This window comes from Apodemus sylvaticus, chromosome 19 (assembly GCF_947179515.1).
Source record: "Apodemus sylvaticus chromosome 19, mApoSyl1.1, whole genome shotgun sequence".
Lineage (NCBI taxonomy): Eukaryota > Metazoa > Chordata > Mammalia > Rodentia > Muridae > Apodemus > Apodemus sylvaticus.
The window spans coordinates 57,354,033-57,367,769 of NC_067490.1; the positions used below are offsets into that span (position 1 = coordinate 57,354,033).

Genomic DNA, 13,737 nt, shown 5'->3' on the forward strand with positions numbered 1-13,737 from the left:
ACATTTGGGGTTTTGATTATTATGTGATTGGAGGTATTTCTGTTCTAGTCCAATCTGTTTGTAGTTCGGTAGGCTTTTTGTATCTTCATGGACATCTCTCTCTTTAGGTTAGGGAAGTTTTCTTCCATAATTTTGTTGAAGATATTTGCTGGCCCTTTAAATTGTACATCTTCACTCTCATCTATGCCTATAATCCTTAGGTTTGGCCTGCTCATTGTGTCCTGGATTTCCTGGATATTTTGGATTACAAGCTTTTTGCATTTTGCATTTTCTTTGACTGTTGAGTCCATGGTTTCTATGGTATCTTCGGCATCTGAGATTCTTTCCTCTATCCCTTGTATTCTGTTGTTGATATTTGCATCTATGGTCCCTGATTTCTTCCCAAGGTTTTCTATCTCCAAAGTTGTCTCCCTTTGTGATTTCTTAGTTGTTTCTACTTCTGTTTTTAGATCCTGGATTGTTTTGCTCAGGTACTTCACTTGCTTGTTTGTGTTTTCCTGTAATTCTTCAAGAGATTTTTATGTTTTCTCTTTCTTGACTTCTGCCTGTTGACCCAAGTTCTCCTATATTTCTTTAAGTGATTTGTGCAGTTCCTCCTTATTGGCTTCTATCTTTTGACCCATATTCTCCTGAATTTCTTTAAATGATTTTTGTGTTTCCCTTGTAAGGGCTTCTAAGTTTTGATCTGTTTTCTCCTGGATATCATTAAGAGATTTATGTCCTTTATGTGTTCCTCTAACAGCATTATGACCAGTGATTTTAAATCCAAATCCTGTTTTTTTCTGATGTGTTGGGTGTCCAGGACTTGCTTTTCTTGGAGAATTGGGTTCAGATGCTGCCATATCGCCTTGATTTCTGTTGGTAATGCTCCTACGATTGACTTTTGTCCTCTGGTTCTCTCTGGTGTTAGTTGGTCCTGTTGTCAGCGGTTGATTCTTGAACCTCTTGTGAGCCCATAAGGCTATTTCTGCACCACTGGATGACTGGGTTTTCCCTGGCACAGATTGCTGATGTGCTGCCCTCCTCTTGTGTGCTGTTGGAGCCCTGCTGTGTCTTGCCGGAAACAATGTTATACTTGGGTTGTCTCAGTGAATCTGGTGTTCCCTGTCTGCTCTGTCATGGAGCAAAGATGGAGGTGGGGAGTCTGTACAAGTGCTGATCACCATGTAGGGCACAGAACCCATGACTGGCTGGCACAGAGATGAACCACTGATCTGCCCAGGTCCTGGGTACAGGCACACCCTTGGTGGTTTGCATCCCCAGAGGTCTTAAACACAGGATATCTCAGTACCTGGTGCTGCCCCTCTGCTCCATCAGGGAGAGGAATTGATCCATTATCTACTTGTACTAAGCTCAAGTCCAAGTGTATCATGGACCTCCACATAAAACCAGACACCCTGAAACTAATAGAAAAGAAACTGGGGAAAACCCTTGGGCACATGGGCACAGGGGGAAATTTCCTCAACAGAACACCAAAAGGTTATGCTCTAAGATCAAGAATTGACAAATGGGATCTCATAAAACTACAAAGTTTCTGTAAGGCAAAGGACACTGCCAAAAGGACAAAATGGTAATCAACAAATTGGGAAAAGATCTTTACCAACCCTACATCTGACATGGGGCTAATATCCATGATATGCAAAGAACTCAAGAAGTAGACTCCAGAGAGCCAAATAACCCTATTAAAAATGGGGCACGGAGCTAAACAAAGAATTTTCACTTGAGGAATATTGAATGGCTGAGAAACACCTAAAGAAATGTTCAACATCCTTAGTCATCAGGGAAATGCAAATCAAAACAACCCTAAGATTTCACCTCACACCAGTCAGAATAGCAAAGATCAAAAACTCAAGAGAAAACAGGTGCTGGCGAGGATGTGGAGAAACAGGAACATTCCTCCACTGCTGGTGGGATTGCAAGCTGGTACAACCACTCTGGAAATCAGTCTGGCAGTTCCTCAGAAAACTGAGCATGATACTACCAGAGGACCCTGTTATACCACTCCTGGGTATATACCCAGAGGATTCCCCAGTGTGTAATAAGGATACATGCTCCACTATGTTCATAGCAGCCCTATTTATAATAGCCAGAAGCTGGAACGTACTGAGATGTCCCTCAATGGAGGAATGGATACAATAAATGTGGTGTACACTATGAAATACTACTCAGCTATTAAAAACAATGAATTCATGAAATTCTTAGGCAAGTGGGTCGAACTGGAGAATGTCATCCTGAGTGAGGTGATCCAGTCACAATAGAACACATATTGTATGCACTCACTGATAAGCAGATATTAGTTCAGAAATTTGGAATACCCAAGACACATTTCACATATCAAATGATGCCCAAGAAGAAAGGAAGGAGAGGCCCCTGGTCCTAGAAATGATCATTGCAGCAGTTTAGGGGAATACCAGGACAAGGAAGTGGGAAGGGGTTGACCTGGGAACAGGGCGAAGGAAGAGGGCTTATGGAACTTTTGGGGGAAAGGGAAAAATCATTTGAAATGTAAATAAAGAACATATCGACTAGAAATAATTGAAAAAATAAAAGGATTGCAGAGTTAGCTGTGCAACTGGAGAGTTTACAGGTGGAGATGGAAGCACTTGAGAGGCAAGGGACATTGGAAAAGATGGAATAAAACACCTTTGCACCAGCAACTGAGCAAGAGAATGGGAGTTTCCAACAGAAGAAAAGAAGGAACAAAACTGGTCAGGAGGGAGGTTGGGTCAAAGAAAATCAGAAAAATGTGATTTTCTGATTGAAAATCAGAACAGTGAAATGAGGACAGTGTGATTAAACAACCTGTTTTAAAAAAAGAGTTAGAACCAGTTGCAGCACCAGAATTGAAGAAGAGGAGGCCTGGCATTGTGGGTTCATCATTAGCTTTTCCAGTAGTCATACAGCATATGCCTGGTAATGATATGGAACAAAGTTATGATAAAATAAGTGGTGTACAATAGAAATTACAGATTTAAGGCAGTTTAAAGGGGTCATGATTTCATGTGGGATGCACTTGCCGTATCTGAAACAAATTTTAAGTAACTGGGCTACTCAAAATAGAATTATTCCCCCAAACTGTAAGGGATTGGTAAGATATACGCCAACTGCAATGGATTTGGTGGAGGCAATAAGCCACAAATATTGAACAGTAAAGTTGATTGAAGGGAATGAATATAAGAAAAGACCAGTTGCTAGGAGAATGGTGATACTCTATTATATAAGAACAGATTCAATTTGTAGATGTTACTGTAAAGTAATGCCACTTAGTGGCGTTAAGAACTTGGGGCAAAGTTAAGGAGGCCAGAAAAACAGTCCACCTTATTTACAAATATTATATAAGGCTCTGGCAAAGCCTTTACTGCTTTTTTTTTTTTTTTTTTAACAATGGTTAGTCTCAGCTATGAACAAAGCCAAATCAGATCCTCACACAAGGCAAGCGTTGATAGGGAACTGGATTCATTCAACTTCACTGTTCAATATTTGTGGCTTATATTTAAATTGGGTGTTTGAAAATTCAAATACTGAATGTAAAAAGATATTAGATCATTAAAGCAACAGGTAGGAAATATGGATGAGTGAATAAGGGATATGATGAATATTGGTTCTAACATGTACCCTGTTAATATAATAGTTTAAGCTATATGCGTTTACCAGCCCTTGAAGTTTTGGGGGCTGATATTCTCCATGATGGCATTTGGAGCAGAGATATTGAACAGGATGTTCAGAAGCCCTTTAAGTGCATATGGTACATGACCACACAAAGATTACTTGTCAATAGGCAGATCAATTTTATTAGGGTGGTAAAAGGCTTATAAAGTTCTGAGGGACTTCCAGGATGGGCAAAGAACAGTGGCAGAGAGTTTAGGATACCTGGAATACCTTATTAGCATGGGGAAGCATCTCAGGACTCTCAGGTGCTGGTTGAATAGGATTTTAGAGGAAGGAAATTGATCCTATAAACTAGTTGAGGATATATGACATTCCTCAGGTAGAAGTAAGTGTGGGGAATTAGAATACCCCAGACAAAGTGAGAGAAGGAGAAACTCTGTTAATGAAGGGAGTTCCTCCATTTTTTGAATAGCCTCAGTCAGCTATTCAGGTAACGATAGGCTTTGACCTTAATTAGCAGAGTTTTCCTACAAAGCTATAGTTAGAGATATTTGATATCAAAATGTCCAGTGCTTTAATTTCAGGAAATATGGTCACTTGCAACGGGATTGTGACCAAGCCACCAAAGGTCTCAGATCTCAAAATGCCTGGTGCTTTAATTGTGGGAAATGTGATATTGGCAACAAAAATGTGAACAAGTCATTTGTAAGGGCAATGATTTTTCTAAATAAAAACCAGAAAAAAGGTCTAGGCTTCTAGGGTTGTATGGGTGATGTGGCAGGGTTGCCACTGGGCCAAGGAGTATAGGTCCAAAAGAAACATTCACGGTCAACTTTTCCTGTTAGGAAATGGCCTTTGGGGCCTGGATCAGGGTCCTGCAGCAAAAATTATGAGCTATTGCAGCCAAGGAGTAACATGCAGACCAAAAATCCTTCACTCAGCTTTGGATATTTAATGCACACTACTGCAGCAGCAGAGTTCTTGACTTGGCTGCAGGTAAACATCTCTCTCATTCAATTGCCACAAATTTGATATAAAATAACTCCTGTCCTCAGGTACTGTAAGGATGATTTTGGAAGGAGTGGATTGTCTTTGCAAGGATGTATTGTGCACCCAGGAATTATAGATGAAGATTTCAAATGAGAAATTAAAATTATAACCTATGTAAAAAGAGAGCTGCAATTTAATGCAGGTGATATGTTTTCTCAGTTGTTACTGTTTCCTTACATCAAGGGCAAAACTACTCATGTAGAAAGAATAGGAGTCTTGGAAGTACTGGAAAATGTGTGTTCTGACAAACCATTGTTAATGATCAGAGGCCAAAATTAAAATTGCAAGTAAATGGTTGAAATAGAAGATTTGGTGGATATGGTAGCTGATGTACCTATCGTATCACAAAAAGCATGGAATTCAGAATGGCCAGTTTAAAAGGTTTGTGTACAGATTCTAGGTATTGAAAAGTTATCTTAGATAAAACCATGTGATGGGCTTTGTTTATAATATCCAGAAGCTGGAAAGAATCTAGATGTCCTTCAACAGAGGGATGGATACAGAAAATGTGGTATATATATACAGTGGAGTACTATTCAGCTATTCAAAATGATGAAATCCTGAAATTCTTAGGCAAATGGATAGAGCTAGGAAATATCATCCTGAGTGAGGTAACCCAGCTACAACAGAATATACATGTTATGAACTCACTGATAAGTGGATATTAGCCCAAAAGCTCAGAATACCCAAGATACAATTCGCAGACCACATGAAGCTCAAGAAGATGGAAGATCAAAGTGTGGGTGCTTCAGTTCTTCAGAGAAGGGGAACAGAATACTCACAGGAGCAAATATGGAGATAAAGTGTAGAGCAGAGACTGAAGGAAAGGCCCATCCAGAGACTCTCCCATTTGGAGATTTATCCAATATACAATCACCAAAAACCCACACTATTGTGGAGGCCAAGAAATGCTTGCTGAAAGAAGCTTGATAAGGCTGTCTCCTGAGAAGCCCTGCCAGAGTCTTACAAATACAGAGGTGGATGCTTGCAGTTAACCATTGGACTGAGCTTGGGGACCCCAATGGAGGAGTTAGAGGAAGGACTGAAGGAACTAAAGGGGTTTCCAACCTCATATGTAGAATAACAATATCAAGCAACCAGACCTCCAGAACTCCCAGGGACTAAGCCATCAACCAAAAGAGCACACATGGCTCCAGCTGCATATGTAGCAGAGGATTTTCTTGTCACACATCAATGGGAGGAGAGGTCCTTGGTTCTATGAAGGCTCAATAGATGTTCCAGTGTAGGAGAATTCAAGGGTGGAGAGGCGGGAGTGGGTTGGGTGGAGGAACCCCCTCGTAGAAGCCAGGGGAGGGAGGATGGGATAGGGGGTTTCTGGGAAAGGGGGGTAAACCGTGAAAGGGGATAACATTTGAAATGTAAACAAAGAAAATATCCAATAAAAAGGAAAAGAAACAAGAAAAACATTTCTGATTTAATCATAAAAGTTAGAATAAACTATATTAATTATCAGGAACAGACTTGGCATAAAGCTCATCCTGATACAATGGCTTTATGGGTAATCCTTGAAGGTTCGTGAAGAATTTAAGCATCTAAGTCAAGGAAACTGACATGTCTTGCATTTTTCTGTAATATTTAGTTCTTTCTTATTTAATTATTTATAAATTAATCCAATACCACATAATTTTATAAGCCATCAATTTGTTATAATGAAGCAGATTTCAAGATAAAAGATAAATTCTCAGTGTTATTCTCAGAACTGTCTTAGATATTTTAACTAATAGTTATGAATATTTTGAACATCCTTATGTGAAATTTACATATTTATAAAACTCCATATTTTAGAAGAAAATAACTAGATTGTAATTCAATCCAAATTATAAATTATTAACTCTTTCATGCCTAAAAGAAATTTCATCTAGCTACAAGTATATGTATATAAATGTCTCCAGGCTGCCAAAATATAAACAGCATGTGTGGGTGTGTGGGTGTTTGTGTGTGTGTGTGTGTGAGTGTGTGTATGCTATTTAACTGAACAAGATAATTAAAATAAATGTTTAAGAAAATATTTTCATCTTTATCACATCATTTTGGTATTTAATGAAAATTCCTCAATTTCTCATATAGAATACATAAATGCATTTTTATATTTAAGAAAAATTAACAAGGCATTAAATAAATCCACACAAATAAAGTTTATAAATTTACAGAAAAGTTTATTAAAAGAAGTTGTGCTTGACAGTGTATAGACAACCTTCCCACAAGATTTGGAAAAACTTGAAGATTTATTTCAACTGTGATAAATTAAAAAGTGAATGATGAATGTTTACTATGTGGTGTTCATGCAATTGGGTTGGCACAATGTAACTGTATTATAAACTAAATGATTGTTTTAGCACTTAAAGTAAGGATTTCTGGATGTACAAAAACAAAGTATTTTAACATTTTTTTCTAAGCAGAACATCTATATTGGTTAAAACTATCCAAGATTACTCATTGCCTAGCATTATTAAAGGAAACATAAGTAACAAGACATGTTTTTAAAAAATATGTAAGATAAAAAGGAAAGATGAATGTACAGGGAATGAGTTATAAGAAAAGCCTTTAATTTGTTAACTATTTTATATAGCATGTACAAGCATTCACTTTGACGTAAAAATGTTCCTAAATAGGTTACCTAATGCCCCCTTTACATCCTTATTCCTCAGGGTATAGATAAATGGGTTCAGTGTAGGAGTTACTACTCCATAAAAGAGAGCCATGAACTTGGGTTGGTCTTTTGTAATAGAGGAGGGAGGCTGAAGATACATGCTAATGGCTGGACCATAGAACAAGAGAACTACAACGAGATGAGAGGAACATGTCCCAAAGGCCTTTTTCCTTCCCTCTGAAGATTTGATTTTAAAGACAGCATGTCCAATACAAGCATAGGAGGCAAGAATTAAACACAGAGGGACAGCTAAAAGAAAAATGCAAACCACAGAGAGAGCAAGCTCATTAGTCTCTTTTTCACCACAAGCAGTTTTTATCAGAACTGGAATCTCACACACCAAATGGTCCATTTTATTGTGGCCGCATAGAGGCAATTGCAGTGTCACAGTGGCCTCTGTGACAGCATAGGAAATTCCAGTCAGCCACACAGTGGACACTAACAGGAGGCAGGTACGTCGATTCATTATGAGGGTGTAGTGCAGTGGTTTGCAGATGGCCACATATCGGTCAAAGGACATAAGAGCCAGGAGGACACACTCTGTACCCCCCATTGTGTGGAAGAAATAAAGCTGAACTACACACTTCATGTAGCTGATGGTCTTTACGGAGCCCCCAAGGTTGGTTAGCATCTGAGGCACAATGCTTGTGGTGTAGCACATGTCCAGAAAGGAGAGGTTGCTGAGGAAGAAATACATAGGACTGTGAAGACAGGGGTCTAATGTGGACACCAGAATGATGGCAATGTTTCCAAACATGGCTGTGGGGTATGTTATCAGAAGAATAATAAAGAGAGGAAGTTCCAGCCAAGGACAGTCTGCAAAACCAAGTAGAACAAACTCTTCTGGGTGACTTTTATTGATCAACGACATTTTCTGCAATCTGACTCTCCTATAGTAAAGAAGTATCAAGAAAGTTAGTTTTATAGGAATAGCAAAGCCTCGTGATTCATTGGTTATGACTATGGAAACCAGGGTTGGCATTCCATATTAGAAATGTCATGGGTGATGGTTAGGAGACACCTCTGTCCATATAGAGCTTTGTACCAAAGCAAGAGGACCTGTGTTTTACCTTCAGAACTTGGGTAAAAATGATGGCAAGTGATGCACATTTCTATAATCCCATCTCTACTTAAAAAAAAAAACTGGTTATTTTTCTGGAGCTTGCTGACCAGCTAATGTATCTGAATTGATGAACTCCACGTTTAGTGAGAGGCATCGTCTCCAAACAAAGTAGAAATCAAATATAGAAAAATTTGACATTGACTCTGGATTTTATATGCACAAAACATCCACAGAATAGAAACATGGATACACACACAGTCATACACAAATATAATCTTACATGCACACAAAATATTGTAGCAACTGATTTAACTTCAATTTTTGATACAAAATTTAAAGGGAGTTTCAATTTATCTGACTATACTTAAGGCATAAGGGTGAGGAACTAATTTAAGAGCAGTGATAAAGGCATTACTGAAACATCATAGAAATATTTCCAGGAATCAGTCAGAGAAGTTGCAAGAAAGAACTCTGAGATCTTAGTATGGAAGTTTGGCTAGTCCATTCATTTATTTATTCTTGGCTGAATTTTCAAATCTTCTGCATTTGTAATGAATACATTTGACATATATACAAACCTTCTTTATGTACTTGAGCTTGAGTAAGTAGCTAAAACACTGTTGACATATTTCTTCATATTTGTATAGTTAGCAACCACCCTCTATTCATAAGCCAAATGAGTTAAGCCTCAATTACAGTGTTGTTCTTTTCTGTCATGTATGTGCTTTATTGAATAACTATTTAGTAGAAGTTTTGACATTCAACAATTTGTAATAAATTATTAGTAACTCATTCATCATCATCATCAATATGATAAATAGATGTATTCATCAACTGAGTTCAAGGCTCTCTTTCATTACAAAAATTGGGTCAACAAAGAAATATTGTTTTTCTTGTTAGTCACATTGATATTATAAGTATATTTTACCTCCAAGTATCTTTTGTCTACAGATATGTGAATTCAGACAGTGTGACATTCAAATACTACAAATTTTATATTTCCTGGTTGTATGCCAGTATTTCATAGTTATAGTAAATGCTGATATAATAAGATTAAGGAACAGAATAAAAAATGTTTTGAAAGCTATAAAGGTTTACTTATATATTTTATTCATGAGTGTTTCATACAAACTCATATCTGACATAAAATGAATATTTAAATGTGATGTGAAGATAACACTCCATGCCCAAATCTGAGTTACTTCTCTAGCCAATCAGCAGCTTTATAGCAGACTATTTTCTAGCAAGTAGAAGCAGATCTCAGTCTTTTGGTCATTGAAACCTCAGGGCCATCTTGTGAGTCTCCAAAAGAGCCACTCAGACCAAGATATGAATCATGTTCTATGACTATACATTATGTAAGATGCATAAATTTAAAAAACCAGGAAAGAAAAAATCCTGTATGTTAGAAAATTAATAATTCCCACAACTTATTTTAAATACAATTTTTAAACCTCATCTTACTACTATGGGTGTTTTGCTTCCATATATGCATGTGTACCACATGTGTGTCTGGTGCCCACAGAGGCCAGAAAATGGCAAAGGATACCTAGAACTGAAATTAATGATGATTGTGAGCCTCCATGTGAATGCTGGAGATAGAACCCAGTTCCTCTAGAATAGCAGGCAATATTATTAATTGCTAGGCCATCTATCCAATTCCTCAAACAACTTCCTATTGAGTTTTTTTGTGTGTAATAAGCACTCTAACAAGATTTTCCCACTCTTAAAATCCTTTAGCACTTTTTCCCAAAGAAGAAAATCTTATTTACGTATTTTAAGATATATAAACTCCTCTTCTTTCCCTCCTCCCAATTCCTCACACACACACTTTCACTTTCCCCCATATCCACTCCTCCTATTTCCTTTCAAAAAAGAGCAAGCCTTCCAGTGATATCAATGACCACTGAGAACGAGATGCAATAATACTAGGCACAAACCTTAACGTCTCCACCCAGTAGGAGAAACAGGGGTCCTACAGGCAGGCAAAGAGTCAGAGATACCCTACTCCTACTATTAGGAGTCCAACAAAAAGTGGATGGAGGTGGGAAAAAATCATCCCAAGAAAGGAAACCCAGACCCAAAAAGACAAACATGATATGTACTCACTTATAAGTGGATATTAACCGTTAAGTAAAGAATAATCACACTTAACAATCCACAGATCCAAAGTTAAATAAAGAGGAGTGGTCTAAGGTGGGTACATGGATCTCCCTGGGAAGGGGAAATAGAATATATTTTGTGGGTGGACTGGAATGGTAGAAAGGAGAGAGGATTTTAATTTTCTTATTCAGTGATGTGCCACAATTTCAAAACACAGGGAATCAGTGTGTAAAATCACTGATCAAATGCAGGCTGTTTGTCTTGGCATGCTGTCCATATGTCTGCTTGTATTTTCATATCAGCATATTATATTCACATTCAGTTTTATAAGACACACCATTTTGTTTATATTTACAGTTCTTTGGCTTTGTAGGTTGTAAAAAGCTGAATACCCTTCATTAAATAATATTTGTATCATAGACTAAAGCTTTAAATGAAACACATAAACAAGATTAATCTTGAATGTGTTTTTAAACTGTTTTAAACATGTTTTTATAAGATCAAATGACTAAACATGAATACTTCACTCAGGTAATCAACATTTGAGAAATATAGTGATTACAGAAACTTAAGTGCTTCTAAGTTTGGTTTCAGTGATAGACTGAGAAAGAAATTAGTTGTTCTTAAAGCCATTAAAATAGATTTAGCCAAAACTTATGTCTTTTTGAAGTGAAAGTTGTCTTTCCTATGCACTAATTAGATATTGTAGCCTACATTTTCCACCTTTCCTAGGAATGCATGCCTGTCAAACAGGTGTTTCTTTACTTACCTTATTTTGATAAACCCCCTTTGATTTAAAAATAGTTATAAAGGAAGATATTTGAGTTTTTCCTTTTCAGAGGACAGAGAGATTCTGGTATGAAAGTAAGAGTTTAGGATTTGCTTCAGAATGCTCAGGTTTTTAGTTCATACAAAGAAGCCAAAGGAGGGAAAGCTCTAGTTAGGAAGACATTAATAGAAAATATTAAGATGGCTTTTATGTCATCATGTTTCTTTGCTATTCTCGAGAGTCCTGTGCATTGTTTTCATAGACAACTCATTTACCCTTGTCCTTCGTGACTAGAGAGAGAAAGTTCCCTGGGAAAGAGTTCTCTGAGGACATGCTTCTCATGTATAGTTAGTTACCTGCTGTGCTGAGGATAGAAGACAATCTTTGCTGCAGTAGGAAGCATTTGAAATAAATTGATTCCATTTCCTGACACTTTGAACACCCACTAAAAAGTACATAATTAAATACAAGTTAGTTTGAATCAGTTATCCTGAGGAACTTAAATGAGAATTGTTTTGTTTGTTACTTTTTGCAAGGATATCCTGTAATATTTTAAGACTGTAATTATCTCTAGTATAAGAAAGAAGGATAATTAAAACCATGAGAATAATAAAAATAATATGCAATGAATTCATAACCACTGTAAATACTCTACTAATACCAAGAAAAATTCTAAGTATTTAGTATTTTATCACAATTAAAAGGCAATAATATAAAAACAATCTCCTTGCTACTTACTGAATAATAAATACTGTGTATTCTTCCATTCTGTTGTCACCACTTCCTCACATAGGCTATGCAACAGTTTTAGGATTCTGACTCCATGAATTCATGCATAATCAATGCATCTAACAACAATGATTATACTCACTCTGTCCTGGCCACAACATTATGAGGCCCATGGAACTTGGAATATTTCAATATGCATGACAAGCTTTTAATAATCCAAATGTACATTAATTTGAGAAGTAAATTAAACACTTTGAATAATAAGTACAAGGAGAAGTCCACCATCAACTTTGTCCACGGATTTCATAGTCCTCTTTTGAAGGAATTAACTGATATCTTAGTCACCTGTTTTTTTATTGCACATGTGTTAGATATTCTATGCTCCTTTCTGCTAGTACCCAATCCACTGGTATGTTTTTAACATATCTGTACCACTAAATATTAATTCCAGAACAAGCATGATCTGCTTTCTTGTTGAGCATAGATGGAGGACACCTTCAGAGAAGAGTAGACAATGAAATTACAGCTAGTTTGGAGTTGTGCCCAAGCAGAACTGTAGAGGCATATGTTCACAGATTCTGTAGTAGTGGTGATGCCCATGCATTACTTTCTACAAGCTTCGATATGAATTCTTGTTTCTATAGAGTACATTTGGATTGCACACACTTTCCTTTGTTACTTTAGACTTTGTGTTATAAATGGCCTTTCAGTTAGTGCTTGCCTTATGATAATTAACACATAACAAAGACATATAAATTGTTTTTTAAAAAAAATCTTTCCCCGCATCAATTAAAATACTTCCTTTGCTAAATTTCCTCTGCTGTCCCATTTGACATACCTCATCTATGGCCAATAGTAGGTGTGGAAATCCACTAAAAAGAGACCAAAACAAATTAGAGAGATATTACTTACTATCAAGGATTATGTGCTACTATTTCTCCCGCAGATTTATCATGCCATACTGCCAGGAGCCATCCTCATTTAGATCTCAATGCCAAGAGCTCTCAGTACCAGGAGCCATCCCTACCTAGATCTCGATGCCAGGAGATCTCGATACCAGGAGTCATTCTCACTTAGATCTCCATGCCAGGAGCCATTCTTAAGTAGATCTCAAAACCCCCTCCTTTTGAAGCTCATCTATGGATAGGTTACTCTAGCAACCCCTTTCCACTTCACCTCCTCATGATCCCCTTTTTATCATGCCAAGGTTCCAGCAGCAATAACTAGCCTTTCCCAGAAATTCTGAGAAATTGTTTCTTAGAAATGATGCCAGCCCCCTGAGATTGTTCCCCCTTAACCCCTCCCTACACCTATACCTTTCCCTTTAAATTGGCTTGTGTAAAAAATCAAATTTGACAGCTTGATCGGAATACTGACTTGCTGTCTGTCTTCTCATGTCTCTTGTCTCTCACCTTTCTCTTAGGTAGTTCTGGGGACCCTATTGACTGTCTTGAGGGTCAGGACACTCTGGCGCCCAACAGTGAGGTATCTGTGGAGTGATTTAGAGGAAGGAGGCTGTAGGGAAAAAGGGGGGGAAGAGCTCTTTGTGTATAGCTCCCGGAGCAGATTAGGTCAAGGCCCAGTTGACCCACCTTCGCTTGGCCAGGGAAAATCTCCATGGCAACAACGTCTCAGAAGGTGAGACCCCATGGGACAAGAATTTATTTAGCCTGTTTTAAGGCTAAATCTCTCAAGACACGAGGGGTTAAGAAAAGGAGATCTTAGGTACTTCTTTGAGAAGTA

At 37.5% G+C, this 13,737-nt stretch overlaps 1 protein-coding gene across 1 annotated transcript; it reads right to left on the minus strand.

The window, feature by feature from the left end:
- Window positions 1-7,262: 7,262 nt before the first annotated feature.
- LOC127669836 (olfactory receptor 2B11-like) lies at window positions 7,263-8,201 on the minus strand. Its single transcript, XM_052164054.1, has one exon. It carries the CDS (start codon window positions 8,199-8,201, stop codon window positions 7,263-7,265), a length of 939 nt encoding a protein of 312 aa, XP_052020014.1.
- Window positions 8,202-13,737: the final 5,536 nt, after the last annotated feature.

Bases quoted from the DNA above. Each gene is read 5' to 3' on its own strand.
- LOC127669836 (XM_052164054.1), bottom strand. From the start codon at position 8,201: ATGTCGTTGATCAATAAAAGTCACCCAGAAGAGTTTGTTCTACTTGGT.